Consider the following 16,616-nt stretch of genomic DNA (forward strand, 5'->3'; position numbering starts at 1 on the left):
CTCTTCAGGTGGCACAGCTTCACCTGTAACTCCAGCTCCAGGGGATCTGACGCCTTCTGACTCCCGTGAGCACCTGCATGTGATGTCTTGGTTTGCTTTGTGTTGCTGTGACCGTGACTAAAAGCAATTTGGGAAGAGTCTAAAAGGTATTGTTGATTTTAGTGGGAAAGTTTTGAGTCACTCTTGAGAATGTTAGCCGTGTGCTTTTCATATATAGCTTTATTAGATTAAGATAGCTTTCTTGTATTCATAGTTTTTTGAGTGTTTCTATAGGGAAATGGTTCTGAATTATTTTTTAATCCATTTTTTTGCACAGAGATAATTATTCCCCTTTCCTCTGACATCCTATTAATGTGTGCTGTATTGTATTAATTTTTAATATATTGAAGCATTCTTGCATTTCTGACTAAGTACATTTATTTTTAAAACTTTAGCTAAACTTTTCTATGTTTGCCTCTGACAGCTAGAAAAAGTCCTACAGCAAGGAGACATTGGAGAGTGTGCAGAGCCATATATGATTTTCAAAGAAGCTGATGCCACCAAGGTACCATGTTAGGCCCTGATTTTCCCATGCCACTCCTATTGTAATTTGGGAAAAATAGAAACATGTACGGTCCTTTAAAAATTTTTACTGTTAATTTATTTCTTTCTCTTTTTCCTTTCATGCTGATCCCTGTTTTCTTTGTCATTTAACATGTGTTAAGTCCTGTGCTAGTCTTAAAAGTCTCTTCTACCTAGATCTACTTCTTTAAAAGTTGTTTTTGGCGGAGGAGGCAGAGAGATAACTTAGTGTGGGTAATGACATTTGTTGTGCAAGCCTGGTGACCTTAACTTGACCCCAAACTCCAAAATGTTCTCTTCTGCACTTGAAGACATACACAGTGAAACACTCCTCCCATGACTCGCCCCCCACTAATAGTATTAGTAGTAATTGTAATTTAAATAGAGCTTAATAAATATTCTTTTGATGAGAACTAAGCTAATTAACTTTTAATTCATTTAAAAGTTCTGTTATTTACAAAATAGTGATGTTGATAAAATCAATGTTCCTAACATTGAAATTACTGTGATTTTGTCATCTTGAGAGAAAAGAAAGATGGGCAAGGGTCATGCACACATACGTATCGTAAGTAGGAGGTTAGGAAAGGAGCGTAGTTGTGGTATCATTAGCAGCTGCCAATAATAAAATATCCAGGCTATGACTTGTTAAGTTGTTTTGCTGTGGAGGGAAGTAGCTGAGCTAATTTCTAACAGTCCATAAATTATAACAACATGAGGATGGGATCAGGGACACAAACAGGGCAATGATAAACAGGTCCAGACCAACAATAAAAGAAAGAAAGGAAAGACACTGCTGCTGCAGGACCAAACTCTGGAGTGTGATCGTGGACCAGCCACATACCCACATGTTGTAAGTCATCCTGAAGCTGGCTCAGAGTTCAGGACTCTGAAACCTGTCACTTCCTTCATTTAGAGTGAGCTGTGTGCTACTGAGTGTTCTGCCGTGAGACTCAGCTGGTGTCCTGGTTTGCTTTCTATTCCCGGGATAAACAGCACGCCTAAAAACAACTTTCGATTTATACATCCTCGGCCATATCTGTATACAATCATAGTCCATCTGTTTTAGGATTACTGTTGCTATAGACCCAAGCAACTGGGGGAGGAAAGGGTTTATTGGGCTTACATTTTCACATATGTAGTCCATTGCTGAAGGTAGTCAGGACAGGAACTCAAACAGGGCGGGAACATGGAGGCTTGCTCAACCTGCATGCATTCTTATAGAACCCAGGTCTACCAGCACAGGGATAGTACCAACCACAGTGGGCTGGGCCCTCCCCCATTGATCAATAATTAAGAAAATGCCTTACAGCTAGTTCTGATGGAGGCATTTTAATTGAGGTTTAATTGAGGTTCCTCGTCTCTGATGACTTATTATTATCTGATGACTTATTATTATTATTGCAAGTTGACATAAAACTGGCCAGTGCTCAATCACTGAGGGAAATCAGGGCAGGGACCTAAAGGCAGAAGACCATAAGAAATACTGATTACTGGCTTGTTCCAGGTTCAGGTTTCTGTCTTTCTGATACCTCTTGGGACTACCACTGAGGTGGCACTGCCTGCAGTGGGCTGGGTCTCTCACATCAGTCATTAATTAAGAAAACATCCCACAGACTTGACTACAAGCTAATCTGATGGAGGCAGTTTTCTGAATTGAGGTACCCTCTTTCCAGCTGAACCTGGTTTGTGTCAAGTTGGCAAAACCCTAAATAGTATACCTAGGGGGATATAGAAAACTACCAAAATGGTACCGATATCTATTGCTGTGTCTAGTGTACATCCAAAAAAGTTCTTGCTTAAAGAACCTGAATATCACGTATAGCTCATTTGGTAGAGGTCTTTGCCAGCATGCACAAAGCCATAGGTGCACTCCCCAGCACCTCATGAAACTGATGTAGCTTATGCCTATAGTCTTGGGGTGGAAGTGGTAGGATGGAGGTCTAAGGCCGTCCTTCAATACGTAGCAAGTTTGAGGGCAGTCTGGGATGCACGAACTCCTGACCAAAAAGAAAAGAAGGAAGAGAAAGTCGCCTAAATACCAAGCGTGCTTCTGTCTATCAGTCAATGTAAATATGTACAGAAAAAATAGACTAAGGCACTGGTGTACTTGAGAGTTTATGTAGCAGAACCGATTTAATGTGTTAAATGATACCCAGGGAAATGCCAGAACAACTTAACATGAATATCTTTGTATGAGCAGTTATTTTTTTTTTTGGATTTTTCGAGACAGGGTTTCTCCGTGGCTTTTGGTTCCTGTCCTGGAACTAGCTCTTGTAGACCAGACTGGCCTCGAACTCACAGAGGTCTGCCTGCCTCTGCCTCCCGAGTGCTGGGATTAAAGGCGTGCGCCACCACTGCCCAGCTTATTTATTTTTTTTTTTTTAAAGAAAGTTTTGGGAAGGCCTCAGTTTCTGAGAAATTTTTAAGGAACACTCAGGTTTTATCTGGAGCTCATAAAGACAAACCTCTTCTAGATCTCTTTCATTTCTAGTTGTTCTGGCATTAAATCTTGTGTTAAAAAGACAGACTATGGTGTCACTTCCTTTCCTCAAAGATCACTTACAGTACATCCATGTGCTTGACTCTCTCACCTTTCTTTTCTGTCAAGGTGATGTAATCATACACAGAGATTTCAGTGCTCTGTTCCATGCATACATTCGTAGAATGATTTGAGGAGTGGTGTTCAGGTTGTACCTTGTATTTTAACAGATGAAAGTTGCTATTTTCTCCTCTTCACGTTGAGGATAGAACCTGGGTTGTTGCGCATGATGGGCAAGCAAGCACTCCACCTCTGAGCCTCATGCTCAGCCTTTCTTTACTGTCTTTGCTGAGAACTGAGCACTTAACCTGCCCTCAGTACTGTCTGAAATAACCCTTAGGTGCTTACCTTCAAGTGTGATCACAGATAAAGTTATGTTTTACAGAATAAGGAAAAATTGGAGAAGCTGAAAAGTCAAGCTGACCAGTTTTGCCAGAGACTTGGGAAATACCGCATGCCTTTTGCTTGGACGGCGATTCATTTAATGAATATTGTTAGCAGTGCTGGCAGTTTAGAAAGGGACTCCACAGAAGTAGAAATCAGTACTGGAGGTAAGATTGCTTTGTATCTGTTATTTCTAAAGCAGTAATCTCTCCACCTTCTATAGGCTCACTTTATTGTAGTCTGGGCAGTGTCCTGCGACCTGTTAGAAGATTTCCTTAGCTGGGCTGGAGCTACATGCCTATAACCCATTGCTTGGCCGAGTCACAGCAGTTTCAGATCCAGTTCAGCCAAGGCTTCATTTATGAGGCTCTGCCACCCCTCACCCTAAATCAAAAAGAAGGGGCAAATAAATTTAAATATTGTATATTTATTGAAATACAATTTGCATGTTATAAAGTCATCCACTTAAAGTATATGCTACAGTGCTTTATTTTGCTGTGGTCATGGGGCTCTCTAAAGGCACCACCAAAGTCAGTGTTTAGAACATGTTCATACCTATTAGTAATTAATTACTCCTCATTATCCCCAAATTCCCAAGTCCATCCCTAAACAGTCGCTAGTATACTTTCTGTCTTTATGGGTTTGTCTATTTCAGGCATATAATGTAACTAGAATTAAATAGTGTATGGTGTTGGTGACAAGCTTGTTTCATATAATGTTTTCACAGGTACCTATTACCTGTGTGTAGCATGTTTTAGTATTTGATTTCCTTTTGTTGTCATGACACTCCATTGTATTTATATACTGCATTTTATTTAATCTGTTCATTATTGATAATAATTTGAATTTATGAAAATACTGCATTATTATATAATCACTTCTATTTGTTTTTGTTTTTTTTTTTTTTTTTGGTTTTTCGAGACAGGGTTTCTCTGTGGCTTTGGAGCCTGTCCTGGAACTAGCTCTTGTAGACCAGGCTGGTCTCGAACTCACAGAGATCCGCCTACCTCTGCCTCCCAAGTGCTGGGATTAAAGGCGTGCGCCACCACCGCCCGGCTCATTTCTATTTGTAAAATCTAGTGATGTCACTTGATTCGTTAATATAATAATTTTAGTGCTTTGTGTTTTTCCTACAGTTTAGCTAAAGGTTTGTCAGATTTAATAGTCTGTTGACTTTTTTCCTCTAGTTTCTGTTTTACTTATTTCCATTCTACCACTGTCCTTATGTAACTCTCTGTTTTTTTTGGGTTTAGTTTCTCTTTCTGAAAAATATAGTTTCTCTTTCAGTGCATAGTGATCCTCATGACTTGGCTTTTCTCCATTGTTGTCATGGAGACATGGGGAATCACTCCCAGCTTCTTTAGACACATAGTTCCTTAAAGTGTGAGATGAAATTACAGTTTCAAGAGTTTGTTTTCTTTATTTTAAATTTGCGTCTTGCTGTTATCACAGACCGGCCTTGAATTTATGGTTCTCTTTCGTTAGTCTTCTGAGCGCTGGGATTATCAACTGTGCCATGTCAGGATGAGGTATTTCTTTTGACTAGAAGCATTTCTGGCGACCACATCCCCCAGAGCCTGTAGCAGTATCTGGCCATCATCACCTGCCCTGGAGCCCCGCTGTAGCAGTATCTCACATGTTTTGGTGTGCTGCGTCTCCATACTTCTTACTTTCTGATTTCCTTTGGGAACAACTCTTTCCTAGAGTTCCTATTTCTTTTTTATAAATAGTGTTTTTTTTCACTTATGCATATTTGTGAATTCCCTAATTATTCTTTTATTGTTAATTTATAGTTTATCCAAGTTTTAGTAAATACTTTATTTTCATCTTTTTGGTCTCTTCATATCTTGTCTTATGTCCTTGAGAATGTCTTATAACTTGTTGATAATAGTGTTATTCTGCTTTTGCTTAGTAGAGTATGGTATAACCAACGTCTTTAGACCACAGTGCTTGCATAGTTCTAAAATTCCTCTTTCCGTGTTAATCTTTAATATCGTTGTCCTTTTAGTTCACAAAAGTGGGGTTATGTTGTATGTGTGGGTTTGCATTCCAGCAGCATGGAGGGGAAGATTATCATGCCAAGTCTTTGAACTTGTACCTTGTCTTTTGAATTAGTTTCAACTCAAATGCTAAGGCTGAGAGACAGTTATGGTTTACTTCGGTGGGTCCTTCATAGTGGTGCATAGTTCTCTTGTGCTGACTCGCTACATCGCTGGGCATATAGTTAGATCATCATATGCTAGAGACTCCGTATTGGCCACTGTAGAAGTGAGGCCGAAGATTCAGATGGAATGCTTTCTTACTCCTTACCCCAGTAGTGAATCCTTCTAGAGTAACCTGTCAGCCGAGTAAAGTACAACTTTCAACACAAATGGATTCTTTCTCATGTTCACTTTATGTAAAACTGACAATCTTCTTTCCTCTTCTTTGGCAGAACGCAAAGGTTCTTGGTCAGAGAGGAGGAACTCCAGTCTTGTTGGTAGGCGGTCTCTGGAAAGGACAACCAGTGGCGATGATGCTTGCAACCTGACCAGCTTTCGGCCTGCCACCCTCACTGTGGCAAATTTTTTTAAGCAGGTAATGCTCTGTTATGTAGGGACTTTGGGGAGGTGTTAGTACAGCCTATCACTTGATTTTAGGAGAGCGGTTAACTGTTTTTCCATGTATGTCCATGCCATAATGTCAAGAACTTCTAGCAACTTTTAAATAAAAATGAATATAAGAGTAAAAACTAGTAAGAATATGAAATAATTGACATTGTATTTATCACTAACTTCATTTAAATGTTTACATTGACATTTTCAATGCATTAAAATTTGTCTTTAATACCTATATCTTATTTAGTTGTTATTATGAACTTATCTATTTTAATTGTTATTATCTTTAATTCTGTGTATGCACATGTATCTGTGTGTGGGCATGTAGGCAGTTCCTTGCAGAGACCAGTGACATCAGATTGTCCTGGAGCCACAGTTACAGGTGGTTAAAGCCCATATTATTATGGGTGTTAGGAACTGAGCTCGGGTCCTCTGCAATATAGCACGTGGTCTTCACCGCTGAGCCGTCTAGACCCCAGTGGCCTTTTCTTAAACACTGATGGCTTGTGACTTGTCAGAGTGATGTGTGCTTCCCCACCCACCATGTGCTGAATTCACTAGCTCACCCGTGGTTCATGGAGCAGAACTTCCGGACTCCACCTCTGTGCTAAAACTGAGTGTGGGAGGTAATGTTGAGTAGCCAAGACACTTTTTTCATCAGACATTTTATTCTTGAAGATCTTTTCTGTCTACTTCAAATCTAATCAATGTTTTTCACATGTCATTTCGTGAAAATCAATTTAGTAGGTAACACATAGCTTTAAAAAAAGTAGAGTTTTGAAAATCTAAAAAATAAGTGCATTTCATATATTGAGTTTAAATATTGCTTCCCAGATCCCTCCTTTTCCCTCTGGTTTTTTTTTTTTTTTTTTTAAATGTGGATACATTTGTACGTGTATGTATACACTGGGTTTTGATGTCAAATGGGTTTTATATTGTGAATAAAGATTTAAAAAAATTAAAAGTGTGTTTTATGTGGCCAGATGACTCAAAACTATGGAAGAATGAGAATAAAACTTTTTGTTAGTGTGACAGACTAGTGAGGTGTACCAACCATGAATTTGGGAGCAGATAAGAAAACGCTCCTCCTGAGGTGTTATTCTGAGTGGGATGGGGCAAACGCTGGCCTGCTAGTGTAGTGTGCTTGAGAGGACAAGAGCAGAATGCATGTGCTTTGAGTTGGAGAAGTCTCCTTGAAGCCATGGTCCATCAGCAGCTCTGAGCATGGATGGAGGACTTCAAATTAAAGTATCATTTAACATATATAAAACAAAATGAGTTATCTGTATTGATGGTAATATGCCATGTTTTATTACGTGTGTACACTGTGTAATCTTTATATATGTTAAACATTTCCGACTTCGCAAATTTTGATTACAGCTTTACTGTGAAAACTACATGTTCTCACAATATTTTGAAATTAGAGTTTATCATTTCAGTCTATAATCATTCTGTTGTATAGTCACACTCTAGTTGGCTCTGTTTTTAGTACTAGAAGTTGGGTACCGCACAAATGCTTATAAAAAGTTAAAAATAAATGATTGCTTGAAACACAGGGCAGAGCAAAGCTTTTCAGTTGATATTCTTTATTGAAAATATTTAGCTATAAATATGTATTATTTTTGTAGGTATTTTAAATAGCTAGACTATTATACATCACAAAAATGCAAATTAAGCAGAGACTGTGGTTTTATTAAGCAAAGTAGAATTCAGTCAATAAATTTCCCTTAAATGAGATTCAGCTCCACTTCCCCATTTTATGAGAAATTACTCCCTGTAGTTGTAGTGGTATAGTTAATCATGTAATGTTTCAAGTGTCCACAATTATTAGAAATACATAGAGGTTTAAAAGAAAAGTAAATCCATACAGCGATTGTAAAGACATTTGTTTTATACATTAATACGCCTGTGTTTTTGTGTCAGGGGCACACAGCACTAAACAAACAGTGACGGGAAGAGTTTCAGGTTGACCACTCTCATGAGCTTAACTTCTTCCCTCATGTGGAGGTTGGCTGGGTCAGCTGATCTAGATTGGTTTCTAGAAAAACTCAGTTTTTCCATCCTCTGCCAAAGGCAGAAATTCAAGAGCAGACCAGCCGGCTTGTATGAATGCTCTAAAAGTCTCAGTTTAGGTACTTGCTCAATGACAAGAGGGAGGTACATAGAGCCACACATAGGGAATGAAATTATGTCCCACCCAGTAAAATGCACAGAAATGTATGGTAATTATCACTAAAGAATGAAAGCTAGCTGGGTGGTGATGGCATATGCTTTCAATCCCAGCACTCAGGAGGCAGAGGCAGGTGGATCTCTGAGTTTGAGGGCAGCCTGGTCTACAGAGCGAGTTTTAGGACAGCCAGAGCTACACAAAGAATCTCTTCCTGTCTCAAAACAAAACAAAACAAAGAGTGGATGTTAGTAATAAAACTTAAAATGCATTAAGAAAATAAAAAGTCTAGAGATAACCTTCAGTGTATTAATGAATAAAGAATGAAGATCTATATTCTGTGCTCAATAAAGAGAATATACTGTTTTATATACTGTTTTAGCAGCTAATGAAAATTTTAAATTAATTAATCATATAAAGCCTTTTGTTTACCTTTTATTTATTTTGATTTTTTGGTTTTTCTAGATAGGGTTCTCTGTATATTCTTGGTTGTTCTGGACCTCTCTGTAGACCAGACTGATCTTGAACTCAGAGAGATCTGCCTGCCTCTGATTCCCAAGTTTTGGGACCAAAGGTGTATGCCCCGTCTCGGCTTGATTTTTATTTTATAAAGCTACATTTTCTACCTTTAACTCAATAAAAGAACTATCTTAGCATTACTCATCCAAAATAGCCACTGGTTAGACATTGCAGTCATTTTCCCAGGTAATGTTACAAAGGGAGTTCTGTCTTCCATGCTTTAAAAAACGTGAGCTGGCACAGAAACAAATCACTTACAATGGTAGGACAGTGCAAGCAGCACTCAGACATGACAGTGAAGCATGTAAAAATAGGTAAGGATTTGCTTTCTAATAAAATATTAAAATCAGCCTAACTATTGTAGTTGGAAGGAAAAAAATAACTATTGTAGTTGGAAGGAAAAAAACCCACAATTTAGGTTTTCTTCCCGCCCCTCCCCCTCTGCTTTTCAACATTAACTGTGGTCTTTTGGAGTTCTCTCTCTGGTCTTCATATCAGGATAGTTGTGTTTTTCCTTACATTATTATTGTTGTTATTTATTTTTGTGAAAATGTAGCATGTCTAAAGATTCTGGATTTGAGAATTTTGGAATATAAAGTTAAAAAGAAATTTATGATTTAAATCGTAATTTGTAATTGTCCCATGTTTTTTGTGTTTGTCTTTTGGTTCTGTTTTATGTTTACATTCTTATTTTTCTTTTTATACCTACATTTAATTTGCATCGATTGTCTGTATACTAGATGTTGTATAATACTTTATGGGCTAAGTAATAGATCATCACTGTGTAGGTAAATTAAAATGATTTGTAGCATTATAAATCTTGGGTTTGAAAACAAGAGACAGGTTGGGAAGCTATTTCTCCTAATAAATATGTCAGTCTTTCACTCTGGCAGCATATATGCATAAGTTGGTGCTTATTTGCAAACACTAAAAATTTATTTCTTATTTCCTGCTTTTGTTTTATTAAATACTTTTTCTCAATATCATTGAAATTAGGAAGGAGACCGCTTAAGTGATGAAGATTTGTACAAGTTCCTCGCTGATATGAGAAGGCCATCTTCTGTCTTACGGAGGCTGAGACCGATTACAGGTATTTCCAGGTTTTGAGTGATATGGTAATTCTGACTGATAATTATTTGTCCCTTCTCCCGTTTATCTGGCCCATACATCTTTCTGTGCTCAATACATGTCAGTGTTTTCTGTCTCACTACCATGTGGGCTAACAATTTGGATTCTGAATTCAGAACCATTATTAAATGAGCTCTAAACTGAGAATGATGAATTATAATTGTGGCTGAACGTACATATGGACATCAGGTATACAGAAGCAGGTCACTGTTACTGTTAGAGCCGACAGTTCAGAGTAGAACTGACCAGGAGTCTGCTAAACCAGATGGTAACATCTGTGCAAAGATCCTGTCAGGCTGAAAATCAAGTCACTTCCTCTGAAAGTTTAGCCAGTCCTGTACTAGTAGTCTTGCTTTTGTTTTGGTTTTTGAGTACCCAGGGTTCTCTGTGGAGCCCTGGCTGTCCTGCCTTTGCCTGTTGAGTGTTGGGATCAAAGGTGTGCGTCTACACACCCAACTTGCTTTCTTGTTCTTTAATTCTTTACTTCCCATTCTTTCAGTTAGCATTTACTATTTTACATGCACCTATGCATGGATGTCATTTTTAACAAATTGAATCTTGATAAAATGGAATGATTTCAATATCTAAGTGCTTTATACTATTCATCACAGATTTTTATAAAATAATGCCAAAATCCTACTAAGAACAATCTGTGTTAGTAAAAATTCTGTTGCTGTGGCAGATTGCTTCAAATGAAGATAAATTATCTAAGATTAATCAACTTCAAAGGAGGAATGTTTCCCTTTGACCCGCTTTTCAGAGCTTCCAGCCGATAGGCTAGTGGCTTTGCTTTGGGACCCGTCCTGAAGTGTAACACTTCAGTCCAGCAAAGCTGCTTAGTATATGGTTCACAGAAGTAGACAAAAGGACCAGGGGATGCTTCTCAGGGGCACACTAGGCCCTACCCCCTAACATCTATGTCATGCCCTAGTTAGTGCCGTGCCCTAGTGAAAAGTCTCTGGGAGGCACTGAGACCCAAGGGTAGCCATCACAGAGCACTTATGTTCACAGTGACTTTATAATGTATTTCTCACAGCTCAGCTGAAGATAGACATTTCTCCTGCACCTGAAAATCCCCATTATTGCCTAACCCCAGAGCTGCTTCAGGTGAAGCTTTACCCTGACAGCCGAGTCAGGCCCACCAGAGAAATTCTGGAATTTCCTGCCAGGGATGTCTATGTTCCAAACACTACTTACAGGTAAGATATACAATCTTGGTAAATTCTGAGATAAAATACTGTATATTCTAATATTAAAATAGAACCAGGATGAAACTCTTAATCTTATGTATATTTATTACTTTTTCTGTCTCTTATGCCTTTCACTCTTAAAGCACAATTTTATTAATAATTGTCATGTATGTAATAAGCTGTACCTGTGTGCCAGGTATAATGTTAATGACCTTACAAACTATAACCCTCATGTTCTAGGTAATTAAGCTGAAGGATGGAGAAATTTAAAATATTGCTGAGCATCGCATTTTAGTGTGGTGGTGGCCAGCGTTTGATTATGGGGCTGTTTGATTAAAGCGTTTGAACTGCAAATTTATGTTTCCTCAAATGTTAGTTATTAGTAGAATTTTGGGTTACACACGAATCTAATGCATATGCTTCTGGCATCAGGCTGTAGGTAATCAGCACTTGTGGAGTGTATGTTGTGTAGATAGCAACAGGCTGTTATATGTATGGCTTCTCAGACTGAACACTGTGCAGCTGCTGTCTAGGCCTTTGCACACACTGCCTGAGAATGATGTTCCTTTGTTGTTAATAATAATTAATTGTGGAGATCCAGACTTGACATGTCTGTTGGGAAGTCTAGCAGGTAGCTCAGAGACACCTAAGACAGAATTTGAGTTTCAGTCCGGACTCATATGCCGTCCCAGTAGTGCTACTGTCATTTCCCAAGCTCCTCAGGCCCAAAGTTTTGGAATCATAGTGCTTTACTTCTTTCCTTACCTACATTTCATTTGGTCAACAAGTTATATAGATTCTACTTTTATTTTATTTTTTTTATTTTTTTATTTTTTTTCCCGAGACAGGGTTTCTCTGTGGTTTTTTTGGAGCCTGTCCTGGAACTAGCTCTTGTAGACCAGGCTGGTCTCGAACTCACAGAGATCCACCTGCCTCTGCCTCCCGAGTGCTGGGATAAAAGTGCACCACCACCACCTGGCTAGATTCTACTTTTAAAATGTACCTCCAATCCAATACTTTTTACCATTGTACCTTTTTAAAATTCTAGTGTAAGTTACCATATAGAGCATTACTGTCAGGTAGAAATATCGTTAAACAAAACTTGTAATTTACAATTTTATAGTTGCTATATGTTTATAATTAGGTGAAAGCAATAATTTTAATTGTTTTTTAAAAACAATATAAATACCATATAATGCAAAATAATATTTTATTCTTTTCTCTATTTTCAGCATCTCATGTGTATTTTAGGTACACTTAAAATTCTTACAAGCCACATGTGATTAGAGATCTCTGTGTTGTATGGCTGCTAATCTCAGATTTTGCTGTACCTTCCTAGGTGATTTTATTTCCATTTTTATCTCTGTCAGTTCTTGACATTGTACCTAACAAGACTTTTACACGTTATAATTTTTGGCTTCTATTACAAGCAGAAAATGTATTTATTCTTTACAGTAGTGCATTAGACTGTATACTCTGTTATTATCTTTCTCTCGCACTCTGGTGTCCTTTGTTTTCTCACTGCATTTCATCTCAGTGACCTTCTGTTTGTCCGTGAACAAAGTTTTGCCTAGCAATTCACCATCAGAATCTCTTTGCCTTTTTTGCTTTTTCTCCTGTCTTTACACACTTAAACACTTCTTCCTAAGGTTCTCAACCTTCTTACTGCTAACTGGTCCACTTCCTCACTCTCCCAGCTTCTACCTCCTATACCATTCATTAGCTGGGAGTTATAATTATGTTACTGTTTTTATTTGAATATAATTGCTGTAAAAGGCACTGACTTACATTTTACAGATTACTTTTCAACATCCATAATATCCTAGAACATGGAAAGCACATAAATAAATATTTATTCAATGAGTTAAAAATACAAAGTTATAGAGTAATGGGAAAATGGGGTTTTCAGTCATGGATATGGCTATGACTTCTGGGGCCACTTTTACTTTTGGGGTGGTTTAGGGAAAGTTACATATTGGCTATTTTTTATTTTATTTTATTTTATTTTATTTTATTTTATTTTATTTTATTTTATTTTTGAGACAAAGTCTCTCTGTGTAATAGTCCTGGCTGTCCTGGAACTCTCTCAGTAGACCAGGATGGCCTCAAACTCACAGTGATCTGCCTGCCTCTGCCTCTGCTTCCTGAGTGCTGGGATTAAAGGTGTAGTCTATGACAACCTGGCATACTCAGTTTTTATATTAATAAAAAATGAGGAAACAAACATTCAGATATGTCCATAAGTACTTATGAATAGCATTTAAAGGAAGAAAGTAACACAATTTATTCTACAAGTTATGTGTGAGAGTGCTTTATAGGACAGGAGTATGGAGCATAACCAACATCCAGCATAACCAACGCTGTATATTGCTTAATTCAGAGACCTTCAACTCTGCTGCCCGCCCAGGAGAGCAGGTTCTGTAAGAAGACCTACAATTTGTGTTTCTCCCTCTTACCTTTGCTTGAAGTAGCTCAGAGTCAGAGAAAATAGTAATCAGGAACTTTGAGTTGTCTTTCCTCCATGTTTCTGCTTATCATTGTTATTTAATTACATTGTAATATTTTCTGAAGAAATTATATGCGTATGCTTGGAGACCACAGAGTAGAATAAGGCTTAAAAATTCTGCCGCCAGCCCAGCCTGTCTTGATGCCACAGTTCATCTGCAGGTAAAGGGCTCTCTCTTCTCCTTTTGTGTTGGTGTCAGTTGTGTGCATTATGTACCTCTTCACACCTGAGCAGTGTAGACGACTGAATTTGATTCCTGTTCTGCAGCTCCTTCTTTCTCCTGGAAGAGTTACGTCATTTTGTCCCCGCCCTTCTGTCTTTCATCACTGAAACTTGATCACATGTCTGACAGTGCGGCAAAGAATGTCCTCTTCTGTCTTGACGCTGTCGAACAGCGGATGCCAATTTCCCATTTTCCATTCCCACCATTATTCTAGACATTATTTACCATTATTCATTATCCATTTTTTATCTTAGAGATTTTTTTTAAACTCCCCGAGGGAGTCGTATTTCCCTCGTTTTTCTTTCTGGATGTATTTATTTTACTGAAAACTTTCAACATCTTCCTAACTATGATGTATGGAGGTACTTTAAGAAATGTACCTGATAATGTTTTTATTTCGCTTGTTTATTTTTGAGATGAGGTCTTGCCAGGCTGTGCAGGATGGCCTCTCATAGCCCCTGGGCTCAGGTGCTCTCCCTCCACAGCCTTTCCTCTCAGTGACTACAAGCGCACGTTTCCTCACTTCAGGTTGATTTTTTTGAATCTTCCCAGATTGACAGTTTTGTTAGGTACAGAATTCTAAGTTGTACATTTTTTTGCCAGCAGCTAGACAAAATGTCACTGCTCTCTTGCCCGCGGGTGTCGTTTTTGAGAAGTCTGATGCTATGTTTGCAAACTTGTTGTATCTTGTGGATACTCAAAGCAGTGCTTCTCAACCTGTGGGTCATGACCCCTACAGGAGTCACATATAAATCCTGAGTATCAGATTCCAATTCATAACAGTAGCAGAATTACAGTTATGAAGTAGCAATGAAATGATTTTATGGTTGGGGTCACCATGACACGAGGACCTGTATAAAGGGTCACAGCATCAGGGAGGTTGAGAAGCGCTGCTCTAAAGGAGTTCTCCAGTTATTCTCTTTATTTCTTATGTTTTAAGGTTTCCTGTAGATACTACGTAGTGGTAGATGATAATGATTTAGTACCTTTTATTCTAATTATTTTCATTTAAATTAGTTTATTCAGTTTCATAGACATCTTATAAATTTCATAATTTCAGAGATGTTATTTTTGTATATGAGAAAAACATTAAGCTGAGACTAACTAAGAAGCTTATTTAGTCTAAAATCTAAGTATTGCTTCCTTTTCTATAATCTTCATACTAAAGGATGAAAGATATGCAACATATATAATTGCATGTGTCATGAATAAAATAAAATATTCCCATTTTTGGATTATTGATTGATACATTATTAAAGCATCCCAGAATAATTTTATCTTACACCTTTGCCTCAAAATCTGAATCATCATTTTCTAGAATTTTTAATGTCTTACTGTGGGCATGGAATCTTGGATATAAATGACATCTAGAGAATATTATCTATATTAATTAGTGGAAGCTAGGAGCACTTGAGAAAACCTTGTTATAGAAGTTAAATGGGGTTGAGTGCAGGGCTTACCAAGCGAAGAAAACCTTGCTGAATGAGGCTTTTAAGTGCGTGTCTGATTTAATACCCTCATGAAAGGACGGCAAGTAAATACATCAGAGAATGAAGTGCATTTTACACATTATAAAGGATATGATTTTGCTTTAGAACTTGTGCAAATTATGTAAATATGTAGTAGTAAGTGCTTGAGGTAAATTGTTTATTTGGATTTGATTTTCATTTTTATGATTGAACTTTTTATTATTTGAAATGGTTAGTATTAGTAAGTTCATCCAGAAACTATAGATGGGCTTCTATGTTAGCATTATTTAAAACTGAGATCAGTTGACTTTCTTTTTCTCAATATGGGAAAATGGAATCTCATGTGCCCTAGAAATTCATACATTGCACAGTCTTAGAGAGGGTGGTTTGAAATGCGTGAAGACACTGGACTTTGCAGGTGTAAATAGGTAAAAAGAGGAGGAATGGGCTGGTGAGATAGCTCTTTGGGTAAAAGTACTTGCTATGTTAGCCTGAGGACTGAAGTTTGATCCCCTAAGAACCATTGTGGAAGGAAGGAGCCAACTTTCCATAGCTGTTTTCTGATTTCTACATGTGGGCATGCATATGTCTCCCCTCCCCCATAATAAATAAAATGCAGAATGTAAAGGGAGTCTATGAAAGTTAGCATTGGCCAGTTTTGTGCTTTTTCTCGGACCTCCAGTGTTCACGGGACTGATAACCATATGTGTAATTTTTGAGGTGGATTGTTGCTTTGTCGCCCAGAACTCAGGGTTCTTCCATCTCTGCCTCCCAGGTCTGAGGTTGCAAGTAAATTGTCCCGTTGGATGACAGGCTTTTCCCTGTGTAGCTGGTGAGCTAGTTTTCAGTATAGTTAACTGAGAAGAGACCCAGTCTTTGAAATCCTTTACAATGGTAAATGATAGGTGCAATTAAGAATTGGAAGACATAGAACTAATAAACCACATAAGTGAAGCCTATCAGTGGATTGCTTATGCTGTCATATTATCACATAAAAGACCCTGTGTAGCTGTTACGTTTGGATTAGCAGCAATGAGCCCATTCTTACTGGGATTTTATTAAATGTTTGAAATTGCTTAGAAGTTAGTAGCTCCCTTGTGGTATTACTTGTGTTCCAAATCATTTCTTGATGACCATTGTAGCCTTTGACTTGTACTAGATCAAGGTACATCTAATTGAGCAAATCCTTCTGTTTTATTGACATCCAGTTTTTTGAGACATGTCCACAAAGCACATGATATTCTTGGCAGACTGTGAGAGTTGCCCTCTTTCCCAACAATAGCCTTAGTTGTGCTTGCTGTTGAACTTTTGTATCTTTGTTTTTCTATCTAGT

At 37.9% G+C, this 16,616-nt stretch overlaps 1 protein-coding gene across 7 annotated transcripts in view; it reads left to right on the plus strand.

Moving 5' to 3' along the window:
* Window positions 1-16,616, plus strand: part of Dock7 (dedicator of cytokinesis 7) — a 175,761-nt gene that overhangs the window by 38,229 nt on the left and 120,916 nt on the right. For all 7 annotated transcript variants that reach the window (XM_057783480.1, XM_057783481.1, XM_057783483.1 and 4 more), the window contains exons 10-14: window positions 464-544; window positions 3,486-3,651; window positions 5,919-6,061; window positions 9,764-9,857; window positions 10,932-11,094. In XM_057783480.1, coding sequence (XP_057639463.1) covers window positions 464-544; window positions 3,486-3,651; window positions 5,919-6,061; window positions 9,764-9,857; window positions 10,932-11,094 — 647 coding nt within the window. The remainder of the gene's footprint in view (window positions 1-463; window positions 545-3,485; window positions 3,652-5,918; window positions 6,062-9,763; window positions 9,858-10,931; window positions 11,095-16,616) is intronic.

The sequence above is a fragment of the Chionomys nivalis genome, chromosome 11 (genome assembly GCF_950005125.1).
Source record: "Chionomys nivalis chromosome 11, mChiNiv1.1, whole genome shotgun sequence".
Lineage (NCBI taxonomy): Eukaryota > Metazoa > Chordata > Mammalia > Rodentia > Cricetidae > Chionomys > Chionomys nivalis.